The 27,346-nt window shown below is 45.7% G+C and overlaps 1 protein-coding gene and 1 long non-coding RNA gene across 2 annotated transcripts; one reads left to right on the top strand and one right to left on the bottom strand.

The window, feature by feature from the left end:
* The first annotated feature begins 1,895 nt into the window (after nucleotides 1–1,895).
* On the top strand, nucleotides 1,896–17,515 carry CIMIP4 (ciliary microtubule inner protein 4). The gene is made up of 5 exons (XM_086404005.1): nucleotides 1,896–2,055; nucleotides 5,111–5,562; nucleotides 7,585–7,729; nucleotides 17,057–17,167; nucleotides 17,362–17,515. The coding sequence occupies exons 1-5, from the start codon at nucleotides 1,968–1,970 to the stop codon at nucleotides 17,448–17,450; spliced, it is 885 nt and encodes a 294-aa protein (XP_086260131.1). The 5' UTR covers nucleotides 1,896–1,967; the 3' UTR covers nucleotides 17,451–17,515.
* LOC147372457 (uncharacterized) lies at nucleotides 16,263–17,874 on the bottom strand. Its single transcript, XR_015164870.1, has 3 exons — nucleotides 17,517–17,874; nucleotides 17,303–17,408; nucleotides 16,263–16,455 (listed from the first exon to the last, which is right to left on the bottom strand). It is a non-coding gene; the product is annotated as an uncharacterized LOC147372457 (long non-coding RNA).
* Nucleotides 17,875–27,346: the final 9,472 nt, after the last annotated feature.

The following is a 27,346-nucleotide window of genomic DNA, read 5'->3' as shown; positions in this document are numbered from 1 at the left end:
TTCCAGTGGGCATATCAGGGGCGGGGGGTAGCTGGAGATGGGAAACAGGGACAGGAGCAGAAAGAGAACTCAGAGGAGACAGAAGTGGGGCTTGGTTTCAGCACCACCTGCGAGAGGTCCTATTTCTTTTCTGAGCCTCAGTTTCTCCAATTGTGAAAGAGGGTGAGTTAACACTTTCTTCAAACACCTCACTGAGTCCTCGTGAAAAGAGGCTAGTCACCTAGATGGAGGAATACTTAACACATGAGATGCATTTGTCATCTCCTGCTGTATGACAAATCACCCCCAAACTGAGTGACTTAAGACAACATTTATTACCTCATAGTTTCTGTGGGTCAGGAATACAGATTAGCTTCAGTGGGCCATCTGTCTCAGGATCTCTCACAGACGGTGATCAAAGTATCGGCCAGGGCTTCTGTCTCATCTCAAAGGACAGTTAGTGAAGGACCTCTTTCTGTGACCATGCCCAAGGTAAGACTCATCATGTCAGATTGTTGAACTGAGAGTCACAGGTCTTCTTGAGCTGGTGGCCACAGGCCCTCAGTTCTTTGCCATGGGGGCCTCTCCAGAAGGCAGCTCATAACACAGAAGCTGCTTCCATCAGCACAAGAAGAGCCAGGAAGAGTCAGAGAGATTGTGAACAAGACAGAAGTCACAGTCCACCTCAGCCCACCATCTAGCTTCTGATGACAAGCATCCTTTCCAGGACTTCTCTGGTGGTTCAGTGGTTAAGAATCTGCCTTGCAGCACAGGGGACATAACCTCAATCCCTGGTTGGGGAACTAAGATACCACATGCCTTAGAGCAACTAAGCCTGCGAGCCACAACTAGAGTCCATTTGCTACAACGCAAGATTTCGCATGATGCCATGAGACCCGACACAGCCAAAAAAGAAATAATTTTTTTTTTTAAAGGAAGCAAGTCACTAGGTCCAGCCCAGACTCAAGAGTTGAGGGGAAACACAGTGTATGAATACCAGGGGGCTAAGGATTGTTAAAGAGTCATACCAGAAGCTGCACAATCACCAAACAATTAAGTCAAAATTAATAGGGTGTTTTGTTTGGGGTGATTTTTCAAGAGAATACAATTCATCTGGTTCTTAACCTCTCTGAGTTTATTGGCAGAGACCAATTCGCTGGGTGACCTGACAAATCACACCCTCTGAGTCTCAGTTTATCAGTAAAATAAAGGGATTGGATTAACTAATCTCAAAGACCCTTTCCAGCTCTGACTTAATGCTTCTATGTTTTCCTTATTAAAAGATACTTACCACTTAGATACCATTTATCCTAAATCATTTTATCCTATTCATATTACAAATTTCACAAAAGTCCTTTAAAAACACATGCAAAAGAATAAGAGAATATGAATAAAGAAAAAAATTCACTTAGAAGAAAGGAATATAAACCTGAAAGCTGCAGAGGCTTTTAAGATGCCAGTGCTGGCCCTCAAATTTGACCCAAAGGCCTGTTCTTTGGAAGAAAGACAGAGATTATCCCAGAGTCGATTCCTGCTCTTGGCTCTCCTCCATGTTGGCCAAGCTGGTTCCTCTCTTTGAATGACCAGTTAGTGAAAATAGACAAAATCCTATTTGCAGAAGGCAAGTAGTATCCAGGATGGAGGGCTTGGAGCAATGCACCTCCCAGCTAGGGGCCTGCTGGGGGCCCCTAGAGAGGGTTAGGTGGTACAGATGGGGGAGGAAATAGAAGAAAAAGATTGCAAAGGAGGAAGAGGAACCCCAGGTTCCTTGAGAAAGAGGCACTGGAGATGGGGTGATCCAGCCTGCCAGGGTCCAGGAAGCAGGTCCAGTGCCAGGGGTGATGGATGGATGGAGCAGGGGGCTCCTTGGTGCCAGAGAGCCATGGAGGCAGCACAGAGAGCCCTCCGGTCAGGGGCTGGGCAGACGGCCACAGGCCTCCCTGTTCAGCCCTCCATTCATCTTTGTTTACAGAGTCTTGTCATTTGAGATGACCCTGTGTGTTTCTTTGTCTGCAGGACTAAGCTTGGAATTACCTGTTCCACAGCAAGAGCCGATGGAGCTGGGCCACCGACCAGGTAGGATGGGCAAGCAGGGACATGCTGAATGCACATGCAGGGCCTCTGGAGGGACCCCCTGAGGACAGCAAGGACCAACCTCTCCCCCTCTTAGTCTTGCTTTGGCCTCTAGACCTGCTGTGTGGCCCCGACTTCCTTGAGGCTTCTATCTGAAGACAGAAGGAAGAGGAAGGGCACAGAGGATTGCTGATCCCCTCCCATCTGCCTGGTCCTGGGGATTATGACCCCACCTTAGTGTCCCCTCTTGTAACCAAACACAAGTTCATGTGCCCATGGCACAGTGAGGCCATATAAACTAAAACATCAGAGTTTGGAGCAGAAAAAAGTTCCTTACAGGGCCAAGCAAGGAAAATGGGTGGCTCACGCTCAAAACCCCTGAACTCCTCAATGGTTTTCAGGCAGAAGATTTTATAGGCTTTGGGGTGAAGGCTGTAAGGTGTGTGACTTCTTTCTGATTGGGTAGTAGTGAGGTAACAGAGTGGTGCTCTAGGAATCTTGTGCTCCATTCTGAAGTTTTCATCCTCCACCAGGGTGGAGACCTTATTTCCTGCAGAAAAACTCAAAGATATCCCTTGAGGAGGAACTAGGATCCTGCTTTAATCACTACATTATTGTTCCTTTTTTTTTTTTTTCCTGGCTCCACCACACAACTTGTGGGGGTCTTAGTTCCCCGACCAGAAATCGAACCTGCACCCTCGGCAATGAGAGTGTGGAGTCCTAACCACTGGAGTGCCAGGGAATTATTTGCAGTATATATTTTTTTTATTCATTTATTTGGCTGGGCTTCCCAGGTGACTCTGTGCATAAAGAATCCATCTGCAATGCAGGAGACGCAAGAGATGTGAGTTCAATCCCTGGCTCTGGAAGGTCCCCTGGAGGAGGGCATGGCAATCCACTCCAGTATTCTTGCCTGGAGAATCCCATGGACAAAGGAGCCTGGTGGGCTACTGTCCATAGGGTCAGACATGACTGAAGTGACTGAGCACACACACACACATTGGCTTTCTGAGCCAGGGGCAGGAGATATGTTCCCAGCCATTGCAGCTCTCCTAACCCTAAAGGGCACGTGGAGGGTGAGCAGGCAGTTAAGATAAACTGTGTTAGAGGAGGCAGGCAGTAGCACAGCCTGGGAGAAACAGGAGTATGGATCCTGGAGATGTGCCCTCTTCCTTCTCACTATTCTCCTCCCTACCATCATTACCCCCATGGAGCTGAAGTCAGAGTATCCTGTTCTTGCCCTTTTGTTGTCTTCACAAAAGAGGAGAAACCTGTTCCCCCAGACCAAACTGCCTTCCCTCCCTCCTGTCTTGTGGTTTTGGCCAACAAACAGGCAGCCAAGAAAAGGGCGCCTCTGGGGACAAGGCTTCCAGGATGGGGACAGTGAACCTTCTCAAGAAAATGCAGGCAGACAGCAGTAAGAGCACTCAGCACCGGCCTGATCAACCATGGCCCTGCCTTGTGCTTGTGGGGAGATGGAAGCCCAGCTCAGGGCAGGGCTCCTCCTGAGCCCACAGGGCTGTGTTTCTTTCAGGAGTACTAGAGGATTCATCCAAAACATTGTGGAGGGACAGCTACCACCTGAGACTGAAGATTATGGGGGGGCTGTATGTGGGGAGGGGGCAGAGACAGACCTGCCTTCTGTATTTTGCCCAGGATGAAGGTGTTTATTATATACCACGTGTAAAATGCTATATAAAATGTGTTGTAAGTCACTGTTCAGGGGCTTGTAAGGTGAACTGTTACTTAGTTACTGGTCATTAAGAAAGAAAATATTGCTGGTTAGACCAGAGCGCATTGATCGTCAGATGCAGCCGGATGTCAAGGATGCTAACGTGAGAAGAAAGGACATTTCAGAATTGATGAGCTGCAGGGTGACCTGGGTCTGACTCCCCTGCAGCCATCTACTCATTCACTCCCTCACCGATGGGAGCCACCAGCAATCTCTGATGCACAGGGTTCTGGTGGGTGCTGAGGGGAGGCCCAGGACCGACTCACCTGTGGACCCACTACCATGACTCCCCTCCCCGATCAGGGAGAGAAAATAACAGGGTTTGAATCTTACAAGGATGGTCAGAGGGGAAAACCCAGAGAGATGCATGGAGCGTGCTGGGAACAGAGTTGTGGAGTTAAAAAGGAGGCACTGGCTCCACCAGCTTGGGGTGGGTGTCAGTGTCCTGGTGGGGCTGAGTTGGGAAGAACCTGGAGGATTTTGACTCAGGAGAAAGGAGGAGCTGGACTTCCAGGTAGCAGAACCAGTCTGAGCAAAGGCTGGGAGGCTGGACATCATGAGGTGTGGTGGGGAAGGAGTGGCAGTTTGGCTGGAGCCAGGGATCAGGGAAGAGAATGAGCAGACCTGCGGGCTTGGGGCAGGAAATTCCCGGGAACTGGAAGTCAGGGCAGGAGTGGGGATGGGGACAGGGAAGGGGAGAGATGGAGTGTGAGAGCCCGGAAGTGGCTGGGATGACACTATTCCATGAGCTGGAGAACAGGGGAGAGAAGTGGGGTTGGGAAGCAGCTCTAACTGGGGACAAAAGCTGGCCAACCCAGCTCTAGTACTTTCTAGCTGTGTGATTTGGCCAAGCCGAAAGACACCCTCTGCCAGCTTTCACAGTTGCTCACTGGATTGTTGGGGGTCGGGGGTAGTGGATGGAAGAGGTTCAAGGTGCAGTAAGGAACTAACCAAATGGAGTCAGTTCACTAAGCACAGAGAGGTCACCTCCTTTTCTGAAGGTCACACAGCTAGCCTCAAGGCTGGTCAGGCTGGGGCTGCAACCCCTGTGGTCAAAAACAGTGAGGGCTGCCTTGTCCAGTGGGACACTTTTCAGGCTACTACCCACTCTCTTGGTCTCTCTCCTGATTTCTCACCCATACTTCTGTCTCCCGGGACTTCTTTCCGTCCTACCCGCGCCCCCCCACAACACCCCATACCATCTTTTTTTTCTACTCTGGGTTGTCTGTCTATTCCCCCTCCCCATTCCCATTATCGTTTTCCTACCCTCCACTTTCTGCATCTGTCTGTCTCCTCTCCTTCCTTTCCTGTCTCTTCCCTTTTCAGGTACAACCACTCTGACCAGGGCCCATCCGAACAACAACAAGGAAGGCCAGCAGGACACGGACCCCTGGAGAGCTGCCCATAGCCCTTTGGATACCTCCAAGCTCAAGTACCAGGCCCCGGTCTCCCTGAAGCCATCCCTGTACCGAGGAGACAGCCCCCGAAGCAGCTCCCTGGGGCGGGCCTCCCTGGAGGAGATCCCACCTCCACCCCCTTCAGCTGTCAGCCGGGGATCCCTCTGGAGGGACTCAGACCCGGAATCCCTGAAGAAAGGGAGCTTCAGACCCTCCTCGAGGGAGAGCAGGGCTTCCTTACGAGAAGGGGCTCAGCCGTGCCAGGCGCCGAAGGAAGACCCCAACGCTGGGGCCCAGGGCCAGAGCGGCAGCAGCATTCCCAACAACATTCGTCACAAGTTTGGGAGCAACGTGGTGGACCAGCTGGTCTCCGAAGAGCAGGTGTCAGAACGGGGCACAGGAAGCTAAGGGTGGCAGGAGGGTCAAGCATGGAGATGGGCAATGAGGACCCCTAAGGAAGTTGCTCTTGAGTACAGAGTCCCTGTAATAATATCATCAGAGAGTAGTGTTTACTGCACACTTGCTATGGGCCAGGCACTGTGCACTGTTTAGTATTCACATCTAACCGTTCAATTTTCCCAGTGAGGGAGGTACTATAATAATCCTCATTTTACAGATTAGAAGCCCAAGCTTTAGCAGGCTTAAGTAAATTAACCCAAGTTAAACGGGATCCAAACTGTCTGGCAGATTCTGGAGCCCTGGTCTGTAATGATTTTGCACTTACAAGATTTATGTTAGAATTAGATGCTTTTAACTTAAGTCTCCTCAAGGGGACAGGATTGACTGGGAATCAGAAGATTTAAGTTTGAATCCTGGTTCTGCCCCTGAATCCTGGGAGACTTTGTATAGCTACTTTTCCTCTCTGAACCCAGTCTCTACATCTGTCAAGTGAGGCTGACTAGATCAGGCTGGCAAATAACAGAGCCCGAATTCACCGCAGACATCACCAATCGATGCTGGCCCTTTTCCCCTACTTGATATATCATTGCAGGAACTCAGTGCTGATCAATTGAAAGTTGAGAGAAAGCTCACCTGCCTACCTGCCACTTCTAGTCAAACAGATATTTTGAGGCATTTTGAGACATATTTTCAAAGTCACTGTCTCAACCCTCATAACAGATACATTGTACAGCAGGCCAGGCACTAGTCATTGTTTCTTTTTTTGCTATTGTTCAGTGGCTAAGTCATGTCCAACTCTTTTCGACCCCATGGACTGCAGCACACCAGGCTCCACTGTCCTTCACCATCTTTTTTAACAGATGATAAATCTGGAGCTCAGAGAGGTGAAGTGATCTGCCTGGGGTCACATACAACAAGTAGAAGAGCCAGGGTCAGAAAGGCTATGGGTGGGTCCCTTTCTACTTTATCATCTTAAGGTGGGGGACCCTTGCTCCTGTTAGTCTGGAAGGTCAAAATCCTAAACCCCCCACTCCACTTGGAGGATCTTGCCCCCATCGTGAGGTTGGCAGTATGGTCTCTATCTCTCTCTGCCCTTCTTAGCCTAGGGAATGTGCCATTTCTCTCTTTGGCCATCGTTGTCTTGGGCTTAAACCAAGAGATCTGTGTTTTGTTTTGTTTTGAATCCAGCTGTGACCCAGATCACAAGTGTCATCAGGCCAGCAAATATTAGAACTGGAAGTTACTTCAAAGACCACCCAGTTCTGCCCTCACCCTCATTTTAAGAGTAGGGGAACTGAGGCCCAGAGGGGAGCAAAAACTTGCCCAAATTAGCAGCTGGTATATGGCAGAGTTGGGACTCAAACCCAGTTCCTGGCTCTTAGGCCTGGGCTCAACCACTCCTACCATTGTAGGAGGCTTCCTTCTCTAGCTGTATGCTGGATTGAGTCCCTGCCCTGAGGTCCAGTTTCCTTCTTTATAAATTGTGGAAATAATACCACCTTATAAAGATGTCCCCTGCTGCTGTTCCATAGGGCTTCCCTGGTAGCTCACACGGTAAAGAATCCTCCTTCAATGCAGGAGACCTGGGTTCGATTCCTGGGTCAGAAAGATCCCTTGGAGAAGGGAATGGCAACCCATTCCAGTATTCTTGCCTGGAAAATCCCATGAACAGAGGAGCCTGGTGGGCTATAGTCCATGGGATCGCAAAGAGTTGGACAAGACTGAGCAACTGACACATTCACCCGTTCAGTGTAGGGAGAAGTTTTCATGATCATTTTCTTCCTTGATGCCTGAGGCCCATGTGAAAGCTGAGGTGGTATGGGAGGGTGAGGGCGTTCAGCTATGCCAGCTCCCAGGACTGTGGTTGGTTGAAGGCTGCAGGCTTAGGGTGGGGAGGAGTGGTGAGGGCAGGCTCCAAGGGAGGAGAAATTAGAGGGGAGATGTGGGATTCACTTTGCCTCCCTACCTTTTGTCTTCTCTCTCCCTCCTTCCCTTCCTACTTAGGCTCGAAAGGCCATCGGGGAAGCCTTGGAGGGCCAGAAGAGGACAAGCTCATGGCCCAGCAGGATCCAGAGCCCCACGGAAATTACCTCCATCTTTTCAGACTACTATGATCTGGGCTACAACATGCGGTCAAACTTGTTTCAAGGTCAGGCCGAAAGACAAGGGTATGGGCTAGGAAAACCCACAGCCTTCAAGTTATTGGGCCAGGAAGGACCTGGATCCCCAGAGGAATCTAAGACCCGAGGATACATCCCCAGGGACTCTCATTTCACAGCCACCAAGGGCCCTCTGTATGCCAGGCTTTGTGCCAAGTGCTGGGAATGTCCAGTCCCCTGGCAAGTCTGTCCTCACAGAGCAGATGGTCCCTCCCAGTTGGCAGTCAGCCCTACCTCCCCCCTGTACCTCTGGTGTCCTAATCTGCCAAGAGGAGGCCAGTGCATCTCTGGTCTGGCCTACTTTGATTACAGGGACAGTATCAGCCTTCCTGGGTTCAAAGTTCAGCTTAGCCAATGGGTATGGCCTCAGGCAGGATCCTTAACTCTCTGAGCCTCAGCCAACTTTCTTGGTTGTTGTTGTTCAGTTGCTAAGTCATGTTCAACTCTTTGCGACCCCATGGACTGCAGCATGCCAAACTCCTCTGTCCTCCACTGTCTTTCAGAGTTTGCTCAAATTCATATCCATTGCATCAGTGATGCTATCTACTCATCTCATCCTCTGCCTCCCCCTTCTCCTTTTGCCTTCAATCTTTCCCAGAATCACAGTCTTTTCCAATGAATCAGTTCTTTCCGTTAGGTGGCCAAAGGATTGGAGATTCAGCTTCACCAATAATCTTGCCAATGACTATCCAGGGTTGATTTCCTTTAGGACTGACTGATTTGATCATCTTGCAGTTCAAGAGACTCTTTAAGAGTCTTCTCCAGCACCACAATTTGAAAGCATCAATTCTTCATCACTCAGCCTTTTTTACGGTCCTTCTTTACGTACTTTCTTGGTACAATGGGGCTTATAACATAACAGGATTTTATGAGGAACCAGCTTACTATCTGACAGGCCAGTATTTTTCTTTCCCAGATCCCAGCAGGGGCACCTCTGGGGCAAAGTGTGGGTCGGAGGCCAAGACATCTGCAGCAAGTCCTGTGGGCCTCTGAGGTCCTATTTGTCAGAGGAGTACCCCTAGATCCATCTCACAGGCTCATGGGAAACAATTTCCCCAGGGCTTCTTGGTCATACAAGGTGGATCTGAAACTCAAATCCAGGTTTTTCTTCCACCTGCAAAGCCCCAGAGTCTTTTCCCAGTACTTGGTCACCTCCCAAAATATGACCCTGTTCCCAGGGGTCTAACTGATTGCTCGGATGGGGGTCGTCAGTGAGCAAGGAGCAGCGTCTCTCTGTCCCCACATTCCAGTTTGGCCTCATTGCAAAATACCAAGTCTTTCTGGCCCCCTTCTTTCCTCCCTCCTTACTCTATGCCTTCTCAGTGTCCTCAGGGCCTGGCAACCCCCTACCTGGCTCAGATCCTCATCACCCAAGGAACCAGACAACCACTGGAAAACGTTCTGAGTTTTCCTTTGAGCCTGAAGAAAGGGTAGTGCTTGGGGAGAGAAGAGAGAATACAGCCTCAGATTGTCCCTTTCTGAGTCTTGGGAGTCGGCCTTCCATTACAATTATCGCTCAATAATTTTATGTATGGTGATGTCTGAAGTGAAGTGAAGTCACGCAGTCGTATCTGACTCTGTGACCCCATGGACTGTAGCCTACCAGGCTCCTCTGTCCATGGGATTTTCCAAGCAAGAATACTGGAGTGGGTTGCTATTTCCTTCTCCAGATCTTCCCGACCCAGGGATCAAACCCAGGTCTCCCACATTGCAGGCAGACGCTTTACAGTCTGAGCCACCAGGGAAGTCTCTCTACATACCTTTAAAAGAATGATATAAAAAGCATCTGTGTATACTTTACCCAGGGCTTCCCTGGTGGTCACATGGAAAGGAATCTGCCTGCAATGCAGGAGACCTTGGGTTGGGAAGAGCCCTTGGAGAAGGGAATGAATGACAACCTACTACAGTATTTTTGTCTGGAAAGTTCCATGAACAGAGGAGCCTGGCCAACTTCAGTCCATGGGACCACAAAGAGTCGGACATGACTGAGCAACTAACATGCACATGCACACTTCAGCCAGTCTGAGAAACACAATTGCGCCGAGGGAGCAAACAAACCCATGGAGCCAGTGCAAACTAGCTTGCATCAGCTTCTAAAAGGTGATGATTAAATTTTACCAAATTGTTGATTTCATAAGCTATCTTACAATTGGCCATAGTCCTACAATTGACCTTTGAACACAGAAGAGTCAGGGTGTCAACCACTGCTCTACCAGTACCCCCAGCACACAGTCAACAATCCAAGTACTACTATCTCTGCCCCCAAAACAAAGGAACTGATAAATGACTCACCCAAGGGAGGATGCTGAGATAGTTGAAACAGAATCAGGACTCAAATCCTAGTTCTTTTGTTTCCATGTATGGTGACCCATAACCAAACACAAACTTCCCCTACACCTAGTTAATTTTCAAAGATCTATAGAAGGAAAATGCAGGTACTATATTTATTGAAAAAAAAAAAACACATATAGGTGGACCTGTGTATTTCAAACCCATACTGTTCAAGGGTCAACTCCAGAAACTGGCAAGGGCTTACAAATTAGGGCGTTGCTTTCTGCACCCAGCAGAAAGCAGACGGACAGCGTGCCTCACCCATCCATCCCCCTCCATCCGTCCAGGTTGGTCTTGGCATTTGCTGCTCCAGGCTGAGGAGGCGCCTGTGGCTGGACAGGAGTGGGAGGGAAGAAGCAGGCTAGGTGGGGAAGGCCGCAGGAGGGTCTTTTCTCTTAGTGAGATGAGGAGCCAAGGGAGGGTCTTAAGCAGAGAATGGCATTGACTTAGATTAAAGGATCATTCCAGTTGCTGTGTTGAGAACACAGGGAGCTGGGATAGAAACAGGGAGACCAGCAAGGAGGTGCCTGCAAAAATCCAGGTGGGGTAAATGATGGGGGCTTGGTCTAGAGAGCAGGGCTGCTGCATTTTATGACTCTGATAGGTACCACTGTGCAAGAATGGGTTTCCCAGGTGGCTCAAGTGGTAAAGAACCTGCCTACCAACACAGGAGATTTAGGAGATGCCGGTTTGATATCTGGGGTGGGAAGATCCCCTGGAGGAGGAAATGGCAACCCACTCCAGTATTCTTGCCTGGGAAATCCCATAGACAGAGCAGCCTGATGGGCTTCAGTCCATGGGATCACAAAGAGTCGGACACGACTGAGCACGCACACACATCGTGCAATATGGCGGCACAGGGAGGTAGTGGTGAAGGTGATCTGATGCAGGAGGAGCCTGGCGATTTGTGTAAGGCAGGGCAAACACAATATACTAACCAATGGATTTGGGTGCATGAGAGGGAATAAAGGTTGATGTCATGGTTTTTGACCTGAACAACTTAAAGGATGAGATTGTTATTTACTGAGATAGAGAAGGGTCCAGGAGGAGTGGCTTGAAGAAATCCTATGCCATGCTGAGTCATAAAGATAATCTTTTATATAGTTTTGGTTTTCACACCTAAGTCTTTAATCCATGTGGAGTTGATTTCTGTTTTCAGTGTGAAGCAAGGATTCATTGTTAATTTCTCCTTGGTGTGAAAATCCAATTTTCTCAGTACCTTTTACTGAATTATCTCATCTTTGGCCCCCAGTGACCTGCAGTGGTACAACTGGTCTCCATCAAGTTTCTTTATGTGCATGGATCAGTTTCCAGGCTCTCTATTCTGTCCACTGGTCAAATATTACACTTTTAATTATCAGGGTATTATAAGTGGCCTGATAACTGGTTGGGCTGTCTTCACTCCCCACTCCTTCACCACCACCAGCAGGAATAGCTAATGTCATAGCTTATTCTAGGCTCTTTGCTCTTCATATAAATTCTAAATCAGCTTGTCAATATCCATGAAAAATCCTGTTGGCATTTTGATTGAAAGTATTGATACATTGAATCTACAGCTCAATTTAGGGGCAGTTGTCAGTTTTCTGACAATGAATTTTCCAATCCATGAGTATGGTCTACAATCCCATTAATTTAAATCTACCTTCAAAATGTGTCAGTAACACTTAAAAAATTTTTTTTCTACAAAGATTACACAACTTTTTGTTAGACTTGCTTTGAAAAATCTTTTATTTATCTACTTTTTGCTGCTTATTGCAAATAGTATCTTTTTAAAAATGTGATTTTTTTTCTAACTTTGCTGCTTATATACACAGAAGCAATTTTAATTTTTGTACATTAATCTTATATCCAGAGGGCTTACTCAATTCACCTATTCCAATAATTTGTTTGTAGATTCTTTGGGGCTTCTTATTTTTAATAATAACAATGGCTCTATTTATGTGTAGCATGTAACATGAGCCAGGCACTGCTCTAAGTACTTTATATACATTTTAATTTTCATAAGAACCTTAGGCAGTATTGCTATAATCTGCCCCTGCCACCTTTTTAAGACAGAAAAAATGACTTGCTTAAGGCCACTTGCTTAAATAACTTGCTTAAGGCCACACATCTAGGAACAGTCAGCGTTGGGGTTAAACTCTGGCAGCCTGGGACCAGAGTTCACATTATTACCCATGAGGCTCTATTCCATCTTTGTACCATCTGTCCCAGCTGGTTTATCTGGGACAATGGTGCAAATAAGCAGGTATCCCTCTCTGCTTCTTGAGTCTACCATTTTACTATTAAATCCAATATTTTAAAAGGAATTTGAAGGTACCTTTTATCAGATTGAGGGCTCCATTTATTCCTAGTTAGCTAGCACTTTAATTTTTTAAAAAGTCGTGCATGAGTGCTGAGTTGTATTAACTATTTCTACAGCTGTTTTTGTTTAGTTTTTTTGACTGTACTGCTCAGCTTGCATGGATGAGTTCCCCACCCAGACCCTCGGCAGGGTGGAGTCCTAACCACTGAACCACCAGGGAAGCCCCATAAAGTTTTTCTATTTTTGGCTGCATCTCACAACATCTTAGTTCCCCGACCAGGGTTGGAACCCATGACCCCCACAGTGGGAGCACAGAGTCTTCATCTCTGGACCACCAGGGAAGTCATACAGCTGTTACTTAGATGATCATATGATTTTTTCCTTTGATCTGTTGATGTGGTAAATTATAGTAACTGATTTTTAAATATTAAACCAAACTTGTATACCTACATTTAAATTAGTATAGATGCATTATCAGGCTTCCTGGGTGGCTCAGGGGTAAAGAATCCACCTGCCAACACAGGAGTCGAGGGTTCAATCCCTGGGTTAGGAAGATCCCTTGGAGAAGGGCATGGCTACCCACTCCTTGCCTGGGAAATCCCAAGGACAGAGGAGGCTGGCGGGCTATAGTCCACGTGGATCACAAAAGAGTTAGACATAGCGATAAAACAACAGATGCATTATTTTTTTTTTAATTGTAAAGGCTGTCATGGAGAAGAGTGTATAAAGTCTTTGTGTAGAATATAAAGAATAATAATAACTAGTTGTGTGCCGCCTCCTGGGTCAGTGGGTGGCTTTACAGGGCCCTTGGAAGCCTCTCCTGTATTTCTCCCAGCTGCCTCATCTCACTTTTGTTTGACCCATTTTTTTGATGTTTTTGGCTCATGGCTGTGAAAGTGCTGAGTCCTAATCACTTGACCGGCAGGAAGTCCCTGTTTGACTCTTGTTAACAATCCCTTTGCTTTTCTCTATAGTGTCAGACCTCTTGGGCAGGAGACATTTGAGTACAGACCAGAAGGAGTGGGGCTCAGCCTGTGGATTGCAGGGGAAGAGCAGTCAGGCACAGGGGCCATGCTAAGGACATAGACTCTTCCTGGCCCTTTTACTGGGAACCACTGTAGGATTTAGTACTAAGGAGTGACTTCTGTTTCCAAGGATCCATCTAGCTGTAGTGTTACAGGACAGAACCCAGAAGGGCAGGACTAGAAGCAGAAGAATCAGTGAGGAGGACCAGATTAGAGGCAGGATTGAAAATGGCTCCAGGCTGGTCCTCTCTCCACTAGCTCACATCTGGTTCACGGAAACACATGCATGTACATCCTTGCACTTGAGTTATTATGCCTGGTGCATTCTTATCTGGGGCCAATGCCTCTTGTTCCAAGCCTTAGTGCACCCCAAACTTTCAGGCAATGTGTCAAGCTCCCCAAGTGACCCCAGGAGTTATTTCACAGCTCAGTCTGTTATCTGATCTCTACTAGCCTTAGGGCTTCAGTCCAAGTCTCTGACTTAACATTGTGTTCTGTAAACATTTAAATCGATAAATACTAAACACCATAAAAATCACTTTTTAAAAAAGTGGATTTCTTTTTCAATAGCATCATCATTAGAGAACACGACCTGTAATGATGCAGTCCTTTCAAATGAGGAGCTTTATAATCTGGCAGATGGTCAATTTTTATAGATAATCAATATATATTTGAAAATAGTTTGAATTCAGGATTCTGTATCTATTAATTACTAAAAGATGTACCTTCAAGTCTTCCCCTATGATAGCAGCCTTGTCGATTGCTCTTTGTAATTCTGTCAGATTTGCTTTACCAATTTCGTGATTATTCCAGGGCAGCTAGTTTAGAATTATTATGTCACCGGAATGAAAGGCAGTTACTTTTATCTCTTACAGTGCTTTTGCTTTACAGTCTATTTTATCCAATATTAATGTCATGTGACTAGATTGCTTTGTGATTTTGTGATTATTAATCCTTTTCTGTATTTCCATGTTTATTTTCTCTTTGTGTCCTTTTGCTTTAAATGTGCTTTAAATAATATATATCTTAAAACATCTATAGCCTGATCATCTGTTTTTTAAACAGCTGGTCTACTCCATTTATATTTATTTTAATTACTGATAGATTTGGATTTATTTTTATGGTCTTATTTTGTACTTTCTGTTTGACCTAATTTTTCTATGCTGCTTTTTTTCTCTTTCCCTTGTTTTGGATTTGAGTGAGCTTTCTTTTTTTCGCCCAATCTAATTTTTGTCCTTATTCTTCCTATTCTCTCAGTGCTTATCCTTGAGTTTTCTTCTTTCTGGCCGAACTGTGTGGCTTGCAGGATCTTAGTTCCCTTACCGTGGAAGCTCAGTCCTAACCATTGGACCTCCAGTGAATTTCCTATCTTTGACATTTTTACATGCATAGTTAGCAAATTCTAAAGTTAATCAAGGTATTTCAGCTTTTCTGAACAATATAAAGGTGTTAGAATGCTTCACCTTTATTCTTGCCACCCCTCCAATATCAGCTAATGTGTGATTATTTTACAGGTTTTTTACTCTACATAAGCAAAGTAGTTTAAGCTGTGGATTTTGGAGCCACAGGGTCCGCGTTTGAGTCCTCCATCTTTCACTTCCCAGTTGCATGACTTTAAACAAGTGACTTAACCTTTCTGTGCTTCAGTGACTTCAACAGCAAAATGGGGGTAATAACCACACTTCTTAGCGTTGTTGGGAAAATTCAGTGAGGAAGTTCTGTAAAGCTTTGAATGAAACTGTCTGTGCTTAGCACCTGCTAAATCTTCAAAAATACTTAACTGTCACAGTCATTATTTTGCTCCACATATTCAACATTGGTACTGTTGTTATAATTGATGTGTGTTTAGATTTATTCAAGATTTCCAATATCTTTGCCTACCATCCCTTCTTTTACCTCAGATTTTTTCCTTCTGGGATTATTTTTTCTTTCTGAATTATGTTGTTTAGAAGATTTTTGGGGTGAGATTCTATCGTTGGTTTTTTTTTTTTTTTTTTTTTTTTGCTAAGCTGTGTGGCCTATGGGATCTCAGTTCCCCAAGTAGGGATCAAACCTGTGTCCCCTGAATTGGGAGCACAGAGTCTTAACCACTGGACTGGCCAGGAAATCCCTGTTGTTGGTAAATTTTAAGCTCAGAAAGATTTTTATTTTATCCTATTCTTGGAAGAGTTATTGTAAACAGTTCGAAATTGTTGATTTCTTTTTGTCAGCACTTTGATGATGCTAATTTATTTCCTCCTCACTTGGATGGTTATTTAAACTCATTATTATTCTCATAATCTGTCTTTTCTCTGTGGCTATTTCTAAGATTTCTTTGTCTCTGGTATTCTAAATTTTACTTGATTGTACCTAGGTAAGGAATTCTTTTTGCTTAAACTGACTGGGGAATTGTGATTCTTGAATCTAAGGATTCATGTATTTCATAAATTCTGAAAAAATTCCAGCCACTATCTTTCCAAATATTGTCTCTCCCTGTTTTCTCCACTCTCTCCTTTAGAACTACAATTAGACATATGTTAGGCCTTCTCATTTACTCTTTATTTAACAGTTTTTTATTTTCCACATCTTTATTTCCCCCCCTCTATGCTGCATTCTACTTAATTTCTTTAGATATTATCTACTAGGTTACCATTTTTTCTCATCTGTATCTAATTAGCTCTTTTACCTGTCCATTGAATTTGTTTTTAAAAGTTATGATGTCAATTTTCAAACTTAAAGAAAAGTAGAGAAGAGTTTAATAAGCAGATATTGCACTTACCATCCAGCTTCACTAATTATCAATACACAACTAATCTTGTTTCATCATTTTCCTCACCCACCCATTCATTCCCACCCCAGATAATTCTGAAGCAAATCCCAGGCCTCTTACCATCCATCATCACCTTTCTTTTTATTTTATTTTCCATCCATTGTGTGTGCATGCTCAGTCTCTTCAGTTGTGTCTGACTCTTTGCGACCCTAGGAACTGTAGCCCACCAGGCTTCTCTGTCCAGTTGGATTCTTCAGGCAAGAATACTGGAGTGGGTTGCCATGCCCTCCTTCAGGGGATCTTCCTGACCTAGGGATTGAACCCATTACCTTTCAACTATTATATTTTATTTCTGAAATTCCATTTGCTTCTTTTACTAACCTGTCTGTTCTTTATGGGTAGTTTTTTATTCTTTGCTTATGTTTTTATTCTCTTTTTCACAACTTTACACACTGAATGACAATAATTTTATATTCTGTAACTGATCATTCAAATCTTTGTGTCTTTTGGAATTTGGTCCTCTGATGATTTTTCTGACTTTTGATCATGGTAACTATTTCCTTGTGTGTGTTTTAACTTAACACACAGACCTAAATGAAAATATAGGTACCAACTGCCACATGCCAGCTGCTCCAAGGAATGTAATCTTCCCAATTGTGAGAACATTTTGTTCTTTTGAACAGATCAAGAGGTCAAAGCTCTGAGAGATTAAAATCTTATCTGAGGCCATAGTGTCCATAAATGATGGCCCTCGGGTTTGAGTCCAGGCCAGCCTTCCTCCGCCTAACCCTTCCTAACCTCTGCCCTTCCACAACCCATGATCCACAGGGGAAACTGACACCCAAATATGAACCCTGCAGTACTTGACCTCTGTTGACTTGGGGCTTCTTTTCTTCATGGGCTTCCATAGGGGCCCCACAGGAGACGAAAAGCCTCATGAAGGCTTCCTACACCCCCGAGGTGATTGAGAAATCGGTGAGGGACTTAGAGCACTGGCATGGCAGGAAGACGGATGATCTGGGTAGGTGGGAAGCTGGGGTTGGGGGAGGAGGGAGCTCCCTGGGTAGGGTGTGTTGGCCTAAGGTCCTGAAAGAAACCACAACAGCAGCTAGAGCCCTGGGGTGGGCCCGGAAGACATATGGGTTGCCACTGGTACCTGCACACTCCAGAGGTCCTCTTGGTGATTTGTGCTGGCTCCTTCTCTCCGCTCTGCAGGACGGTGGCACCAGAAAAATGCGATGAACATGAACTTGCAGAAAGCACTGGATGAGAAAGAAAAGAGCAAAAACAAGAACTCAAAGTAGATGCAACCCAGGAGAGGTGCCCTCTGCTCAGAGAAAGTGCTAATAAAGAAAGGCACACATCCGAACCTTTGTCTCTGCTTGGCTCTTCTCTTCAGGTTGCGGGAGAGGGCAATGTATAGGTGCTGGAGAAACCTACTGAGAAAGGACAGAAGCCCTAACAGTCCAAACTACCGTTCCCTCCTCACCCAACCCCAGCCTTTCCTCCTGGGGACACACACACACACACGTTTCCCTCATAATTCCAGGAAAGGATGTGAGAGCAGAATGGAACTCTGCTCAAGCCCGGGGTGCCTCGCCCGGGGCGAAGGGCTCCTATAGGGGACCCCTGCTGGATCTTACTGCACGGCCTCCATAGCACAACCCCAATTATTTCCAAAAATCGGTTCCTTCCCCAAGATCCAATGGACTTCAGAGGAACTGGCCACGCCTCCTCCAATCAGGGGTAATTTTGATTGGTCTTCAGAAATTCTAACCCTTCCTTCTACACACAAAGTGATTGGTTCAGAAAGGGGCATGTGATTCAACTTGGGCCAATGAGATGCAAGAAAAGGTGCGGGTGTGTGGAGCATTCTGGGAAATTCTTTTCTCTACTTGGAAAGCTTGGGAGCCTTCCTTGCTCCTCTTGTGCTGAGAGAAACGTGCAGAGCAGACAGCTCTTGGCAGATACCCTATGACTAAAGGAACTGCAGACACTGCAGCACAATCTGGTCCCCCATGACCTCATGGAACGCCATTCTCCTGGCCAGAAGTCCTCCCCGCCCCCAACCAATACCCACCGCCCACTCCCTCTGAACTTCTTATAATGTGCACCTGGGCATCTTCTCACTGTTTAAGTCAAACTTATCTTGAACCAATAAGGGCCCCTGGTAACAAGAGAGGAGGGACCTCAGAATTGGGGCACCAAGGAAGAATCCCCAGAGAAGGGGTTCCAGGTTAGACAGTCATGCTTGCCATCTGATCCCGAAGCTTATAACCTGGTGGGTCTCCAAGACATAGCACTCCCCAACGCCAAGATCACTGATTTGCACTAAACCAACCCTAAACCTAGGAGCTTAAAATGACCACAATCATTTATTTACTTAGATTGTGCAGTTTGAGCAGGGTTAGAAGGTATGGCTCATTTCTGCTCCATGGGGCATCTGCTGTGAAAATGGCTGCTTCTCTCACATACCCTGTGCCTCAGCTGGAGGCTGGTTGGGCATCACTTTTTCTTTGTTGGAGCTCCGCCTCTCCTTGCGGCAGTTTGGGCTTCTTCCTGGCACGGTGACTGTGTTCCAAGAAGTAGTCTCTCAAGGAGATAAGACTCAGTGTGTTAGAACTTATCATGTCTTAACACTGGCTTGTTAATGTCCCTGTGGTCAGAGACAAATACGGGCAAGTCAAACTTCTAGTGGGAGGTGGCTAAACAAGGGCATTCCTATCAGCAGAAACAGTTCACTGGGGACTCACCACAATAACTGTCTACCACAGTGACCATCATCCTCTGGAAAAATCAAAAATGTATCTTTGGCAGAAAAAGGGGCCGGGCCCCTTTTTCCACAAACAGGAGTGACATCTTTAAGGTAGGATTGGATGTAGTACAGGGAAGTGAATTTGGCTTGATTTAATATTTACTGGGTACCTTACTGTGTACCCAGTAACATTGAGTTCAGCTCAGCTTTCGAATATTAGGTACCTAATTTCTGCAAGACACTCTTCTTCTGTGAGAAAAACTAGATTTCATCTTTCAGTTCAGAGCAGTTCAGTCACTCACTCATGTCGGACTCTTTGTGACCCCATGGACTACAGCACACCAGGCTTCCCTGTCCTTCAACAACTCCAGGAGCTTGCTCAAACTCATGTCCATGGAATCTGTGATGCCATCCAACCATCTCATCCTCTGTCGTCCCCTTCTCCTCCCACCTTCAATCTTTCTCAGCATCAGGGTTTTTTCCAAGGAGTCAGTTCTTCACATCAGGTGGCCAAAGTACTGGAGTTTCAGCTTCAGCATCAGTCCTTCCAATGAATGTTCAGGACTGATTTCCTTCAGGATGGACTGGTTGGATCTCCTTGCAGTTCAAGGGACTCTCAAAAGTCTTTTCCAACACCACAGTTCAAAAGCATCAATTCTTCTTTGTTCAGGTTTCTTTATAGTCCAACTCTCACATCCATACGTGACTACTGGAAAAATCATAGCTTTGGCCAGATGGACCTTTGTTCACAAACTAATGTCTCTGCTTTTTAATATGCTGTCTAGGTTGGTCATAACTTTACTTCTAAGGAGCAAGTGTCTTTTAATTTCAAGGCTGCAGTCACCATCTGCAGTGATTTTGGAGCCCCAAAATATAAAGTCTCTCACTGTTTCCATTGTTTCTCCATCTATCTGCCATGAAGTTATGGGACCAGATGCCATGATCTTAGTTTTCTGAATGTTGAGTTTTAAGCCAATTTTTCCACTCTCCTTTTCACTTTTATCATGAGGCTTTTTAATTCTTCTTCGTTTTCTGCCATAACGGTGGTGTCATCTGCATATTTGAGGTTATTGATATTTCTCCTGGCAATCTTGATTCCAGCTTGTGCTTCATCCAGCCTGGCATTTTGCGTGATGTATTCTGCATAGAAGTTAAATAAGCAAGGCGACAGTATACAGCCTTGACATACTCCTTTCCCGATTTGGAACCAATCTGTTATTCCATGTCCAGTTCTAACTGTTGCTTCTTGACCTGCATACAGATTTTTCAGGAGGCAGGTCAGGTGATCTGGGATTCCCATCTCTTGAAAAATTTTCCACAGTTTGTTATGATCCACATAGTCAAAGGCTTTGGTGTAGTCAATAAAGCAGATGTAGATGTTTTTCTGGAACTCTCTTGCTTTTTCGATGATCCAACATATGTTGGCAATTTGATCTCTGGTTCCTCTGCCTTTTCTAAATCCAGCTTGAACATCTGGATTCAATAGTAGCTATTGAGTAGCTACTATCTGCTCTGTCTTCTCAGAGCCTGCCACTGTTTTATCAATTAAGTCTGGTGGTGGTTTAGTTGCTAAGTCATGTCCGACTCTTACGAGTCCATGGACTGTGGCCTGCTAGGCTCCTTTGTCCTTGGGATTCTCCAGGCAAGAATACTAGAGTGGGTTGCCATTTCCTTATCCAGGGGATCTTCCCAACCCAGGAATTGAACTCGTGCCTCTTGAATTGTAGGCAGATTCTTTACTGATTGAGCTATGACTTTGGCCACCTGATGTGAAGAACTGACTCAATGGAAAAGACCCTGGTGCTGGGAAGGATTGAAATCAGGAGGAGAAGGGGACGACAGAGGATGAAATGGTTGGATGGCATCACTGATTTGGTGGCCATGAGTTTGAGCAAGCTCCAGGAATTGGTGATGGACAGAGAAGCCTGGCGTGTTGCAGTCCATGGAGTTGCAAAGAGTCAGACAGGACTGAGCGACTGAAGTGAACTGAACTGAACTATCTGCTCATTACATACAGCAACTGAAAAAAAAATGAGCCATCTAGAGAATTGTAGCTAAAGTAGACCCCATCCTGTTCTGATGTAGAAATTATAATATGCCAGATGCTTGTGGTTGTGTGCCAGGTGCTTTACATACACACAGCCTTATTTCATCCTTATGCCATCCTCAATGCTATTATCATCCTCTTTATGAAGATGAGGAAACTGAGGCTTGGAGAGACCAAGGAAATTCTCCAGCAGGAAGCTGGGGTGGAAAATTCAGGAAATTCTGTCCAAAGTTGTTTTTTGATCTACCAGGCAATCATAGATACTGAGGGCCATAATCACTTGGCTCTGTTAGCCACCATAGGGCACAATGGTATGAATTAATACAGTTTTGTCCTTAAGGACATCACAGTCTGCAGAGAATTGATGTGGAAGGAGCTGGCCTTGAGGCTCATCCATCCATCTGACAAACACATACTATGCATCTACCCTCTGTCCAGTACTGAACAATAAACCAGAAGTTCAGAGATGAATAAAACATGGTGCCTGTCCTCAAAGAGTCCAAAGTTTGGTGGAGAGACGAATCAAAGACGCTCATAAGTTTTACACATGCCATGAGAAGGTCATATGGGGCCAATGGAAGCACAGAGATGAACCTGGGGTGGGAGAGAGGGCTGGGGGCTCATAGATGACCTCATAGAAGAGGAAGATCTTGAGGTGAACCTTGGGACATGAGTAGGTAGGTTCAAATGGCCTGGAAGAGTTACAGCATTCCAGACTGAAGATATTGTGTGAGCACAAACCTAGCATGCTTATTTGGGGAGCTGCTTATTTGTTAATCTTGGAGGGTAGGACTCCAAGGTGGGGCACAAAGGTCAAGGGGGAAAGGTTCACAGAAAGAGAATCTATACTTAGATGGGACTGTGCCTTCTGAGGGTTTTGGATGTGAGATCCAATCCTCCCTCTAGGAGCTTAGAGTCTGGCTGGAACACAAAGGGCTGATAATGACAGAAGCAACCACATAGCCAAGTTGAAAAGATGCTCAATACCTCCAATAATTAGAGACCATTATGGAAATTAAAACAATAAATTCATAGAGTTGGCAAACATTAAAATGCAAGTATAGGTGAGGAGAGAAATGAGAAGTCACATACACTCCATGAATCATGAATCCAGAACAGCAAGGAAGAATTTAGCAAGGTTGAAATTAAATTTTACAACTTAGCACTTCAATTTCTGCACAGCTTAGAGAGACTCTGAAAAATGCACACAAGGAACCTCATGCAAAGATATTCATTGCAGCATTGTGTGTAACAGCAAGACAATACACGGATCTGTTAGGCAGAGAATGGACAAGGCGGGTAATTTATGACAGTGGAAAGGGCTGAACCACATCTACATACACCAGCATGGAAAGATCTCTCGATATATCATAGTGGGTGGAAATGACAGTCTGCAGAATGAGCCTTACAGTATGAAATGTGCCATTTATGTAACCTTCAAAAAGCACACACCCAACAGCTTCATTGCTCGTCAGAGTTGAGCAATTTTCCACCTTCACAGTATGGAAGGTGGATTGAAAGGATACTGCAGAAATTCAGCTTCACATTACATTTCTTTTGTTTCTGTAACTGCTTTGTTTCCTGTAACTGCTGGCGAGAGCTGGCAAGATGCCCTCTGAGAGAGCTCAGATGCTCAGGAAGAGCCTCTGAGTAACAGAATGTGGGGAAGGTGATTTTAAGTTAAACAAGCAATTTCAATTTGAACAAAATGAACAAATGAACAAAGACATTTTATGCCTTTGCTTCAGTTAAAGATTTTATCTCCGGACATTAAGAGAAGCCCTTTTTAATTAAACATCGAATATTCTGGAGAGAGAGAGAAGCTGCAATCTGGGCAAAATAAAACATGCACAGCTTTTAAAACTTAAATGAGACCTTAATTTCACTGGTGCTGTTTCCAACAGCATTCCTTGTTCATTGTGTTTCTGAGGTCATTAGATGGTGGTGGTGGTTTAGTCGCTAAGCTGTGTCCAACCTTGCAACCCCATGGACTATAGCCGGCCAGGCTCCTTTGTCCATGGGATTCTCCAGACAAGAATACTGGTGTGGATTGCCGTTACCTTCTCCAGGGGATCTCCCTGATTCAGGGATTGAACCCAGGTGTCCTGCATTGCAGGCAGATTCTTTACTGACTGAGCTACGAGGGAAGCCCATTAGATGGTAGACATGGTGATTCTTAAGTTTCTAGGAGGTACAGGGACCAGGTCTTAAGTAGCATTAGTGCATAGAATGGAAAAGTTATTCATCCTTCCATTCTTGCAGGACTTCATTTACTCAAGGTGATTCAGATCTGTCTTCATATTTTCTGTGATATTCAAGTACCACCTGAGGGAGAAACCTATAAAAGCAACTTCCAATGCTCTATCCTGGGACTCAGGCGACCTGCTCTACCTGGCTGTTATCCTAGTCCAGCTCACTCCCTGTTGGTAGTGTCTCTAAATTACAGGAAAGTACTTAGACCTTAGAAATCCAGCGTGTATGTGCTAAGGAGGGGACCCAGAGACCACTTAATTACACCTTTCTAACCATGTATTTCCAGCTCTTCATTCATAGCTCCATTTTATCGCTGTGGAAGCTAAGGCCCAATTGAGTGAACTCCTGTTTAATCTGAAAGTGAACGGTACACATGGTCAGCTTTGCAAATCCAAACTGTCAGTGACAGTCCAGAGTGGCTGGAAGAGGCTTTCTGCCTTCTCCCTCCGGGAATCATTGTCTCTGTGGTAAATGGGAGCTAGCAGCAGCTGTAATAAGTCCCAGCTTCCCCCGTGGCTCAGCGGTAAAGAATCTGTGTGCAATGCAGGAGCTGCAGGAGACCTAGGTTTGATCCCTGGGTCAGGAAAATCCCCTGGAGAAGGGAATGGCAACCCACTCCAGTATTCTTGCCTGGAGAATCCCATGGACAGAGGAGCCTGGCAGACTACAGTCCGTGGGGTCACAAAGAGTCAGACACGACTGAAGGGAGAGCATGCACGCACGCATGCACTCAGTAAGTCCAGGGGAAATCCAAGAGGCAACAAGAGACTCTGCAGCCATAAATGACTCTCTAGCTGGGCTCTAGTCCCTGAGAAGATCACCTTGCTTATCAGAGACTCATTTTCCTTTATCTCAGGGGAAATAACACCAGTCTCAGGACTGTCTGAGAAAATGCATGTCCAGGATCAGGCATAGCACATAGCCCTCTTTCAGGCATGTAATAAATGCTTATTCTTTTCTTTCAGGCCTAGGTTTCCCAACTGTGTTTCAAGAAACACTGGGACATATTAACAGGTATGATGTAAAGAATTGTCCCATTGTCAAATGGATGATGCTGATTGAATTTTCTTTTTGTGCAAGATTTCCTAGGACCTGGAATATGCAAAGATTCATTGTGCCACTGCAAATTATTGCCTAGTCTTCACTGTTTTCCATTGTGCCTAGCACACAGAAAGCCACCAAGAGCTGTGACAATAAAACTGATTTTATTAAAATTGCAGGTTCAGAAGCTTGGGGAATCATCTGGGGGAGAAGAGCCTTGATTTTTTTTGGCAGGGGGAGAGTGGTGGTGGATGGACTCATGTGTCAACCAGGATGCTCCGTATCAAGGCCAAAGGGCCTGGCTTCCTCCCTCTGGCCAAGCCTGCAGGCATCTCATCTGGGAAGTTTTTAAGTAATAAGAGAAGGCACAAGCCTGTCCTTAGGCCAAGGGGGTGAGTTTCATGGTGATCCTGTGTGAATTAGGCCATGTGAGGGATAACCCAGCCTCTTCTCCCATTCTCGTGCTGCTGGCTTCCCTGGACTACAAGCTAGAGGGTGACTTGCTCCAGGTAGTGGCCAGAAGGCAGGCCTGGATCTCCCCCATTCCTAGTCTCTTTTGGTGGACTTGCATTTACCAAGAACGTAGTATGTACTGGGTATTTGGCACAATGGAAGAGACAGAGATGAGTTGTCCTTATGTTCAGAGGGTTCCCAGGCTACAGGGTGATAATAACAGAGGACAGAGGGAATTCCTTGATGTCAGGTGGTTAAGACTCTGCCTTGCAGTGCTGGGGATGTGAGTTTGATCCTCATCAGGGAAATAAGACCCCACATGCCATGGAGCAACCATGCCTGTGCAACTGAGAGTCTGTGCACTGCAATGAAAGACCCTGCATAATGCAACAAAGATTCTGCATGCTGTAACAAGACCCGACATAGCCAAATAAAATTAAATAAATATTTAAAAAAATAATGGAAGACAGAGATGAGCAGAATGCTAAGGAGTGTAGAGGGTAAGCCCTGACGTTTGCTTTTTTCTTCTTGGCAATGCAAGGGCCTGATTTAAGCTTTCATCACAGAGGCATCCACTTGAAAGATGGAGATCACAAAGAAGCACATTGAGCAGCCACAGGACTAAGAAAAGAGCCATGCCACCCCCCACCCCACACCCCTACCCCTCCACTGAGTCTCCTCAGTTTTAGAGATCTTGGTTGATTTCAATCACTGACTATTTGGGTCACTTGTTCTCACACTTTAAATTTCCCTGCTTATGTTTTAAATTCACCAATAAACAGTGTCAACTTAAAAAAAAAAAAAAAAGCACAATATGAGAGTTGTGAGCTAAGTTTTATTTGGGGCAAAATAAGGACTATAGCCCAGGAGATAACATCTCAGATAGCTCTGAGAAACTGCTCCAAAGAGGTAAGGGAAGGTCAGTATATATGTGATTTTGGTAAAGGGGGAATACAGGCAATCAAGCACACATTTTTTTACAGAAGGTTGCTGCTAGTCATGGTAGCTCAGCTGGTAAAGAACGTGCCTGCAATGTAGGAGACCCTGGTTCGATTCCTGGGTTGGGAAGATCCCCTGGAATAGGAGATGGCAACTCACTCCGATATTCTTGCCTGGAGAATCCCTGTGGACAGAGGAACCTGGTGGGCTACAGCCCATAGGGTCACAGAGAGTCAGACACGACTGAGGGACTAAGCACAGTACAGTACAGAACTGCCAGTCACAAGGAGAATACATGTCACCAAGACCTCTCCATGAGGAGGTACAAGAATCAGGCTCATAAATTGGTTCCTGCTGTCTTCAGAAGACCCGTTCTGCCAGTTTTCCCAAAGCTCAGAGTGCCTCATTTCCGTCCTCTGCCCTGAACTCCTTTCTGAGGGCATTGAAAGTCAGCAGCTGCAGCGGCAACTGATTTAATAATCCTAGTAGAGGTGGATGGCAAGTGCCAATCTGTAGTTTGACAAGAATGAACACTCAGAACCTTAGCCCCCCACCTTTGACCCCAGTAAAAGTAGAGACCCAGTTTGTTCTCTCTCTTTTCCTCCCCAGGACCTTGCTGTCCGGCCCCACTGTACTGTGTAATTTCCAGGTCCTGTAAGTAATAAGCCTTTATTTTCTCAGTGTTTCCTGATGGTTATTGCTGAAGTGGGCCTTGCAATTATAATAAGAATCACAAGGGCTTCCCTGGTGGCCCAGTGGTTGAAAAGCCACCATGCAGTGCAAGGTCTAGGAATATCCCAGTCTGGTTCGATCCCTGATCTGGAAAGATCTCACATGTTCTGGAGCAACTAATCCCGTGCTCCACAAAAAGAGAAGCCTTTGCCACGAGAAACTGCAATGAAGAGTCGCCACAGGGTTGGAGGGGGAGCGGGGGCGGGGGGCGGGGCAGAGAGGGGAAACAACCTAAAAGTTGAGAGTTGTGCTATATTAGGTGGATTTTCTGAGAACTTCAACCCCAGGAGACAGAGGAACTGCTCCCCAGAAGTAAGTGGTGGTGGGGGGGGTCCTGGCTATAGAGGGGTTTTCTAACAAAGACTAAAGGTAGCTGGAACATCAAAAATTACCATTAATTAAAGAAAACCAGGTATCTCAAGTTAAGGAATTTAGCTTTTCTCTGTATGGGAAGATACCAGAGTCTGGGCTCACTGAAATCACTCCTTTGATATGCACCTTTGATATCTAGGGCCGGTATCCTGAGCTTTCTCATCCTGAGTCCCCTCAGGGCTCACCATTTGAGTGGCTATAGTGGTTGACAGATGCAACATTCTTTGTTTGCTGGTAGGCAAGCAACAGTTTTCAGTCACAGATCTTAACCTATGATCCTTAAGAGATATTCCCTAGGCTCTTGCTTTCCCTTTCATTCTATTTACCTGTTTACCCTGTTGCCCAGGGTGAGACCCACTCCTCAGCTTCCTCGCAAGGGTCCACCACAGGAAAGGTGAGTCACTGTGGAGAGCCTCTGTGTCCTTGGATTTAAGGGACTAGAAACCCAGGCAGAGTCCATTTAGAAAATAGCACTGAGAGCTTTACATATATCAACTCAGTCACAACGCTCCTTCAGAGTCGTTTTCTTTAACGGTCCCATTCTACAGATCTGGAAATGGTGGCACAGAGAGGTCCACGCAGTCGGTAAGTGGTGGAGCTGGGATTTG

This window comes from Bos grunniens, chromosome 5 (assembly GCF_055505025.1).
Source record: "Bos grunniens cultivar Pamir isolate PY7600 chromosome 5, Bosgru_T2T1.0, whole genome shotgun sequence".
Classification (NCBI taxonomy): domain Eukaryota; kingdom Metazoa; phylum Chordata; class Mammalia; order Artiodactyla; family Bovidae; genus Bos; species Bos grunniens.
The sequence above is the reverse complement of the archived record's forward strand: the minus strand, read 5'-3'. Positions and strand labels throughout refer to the sequence as shown.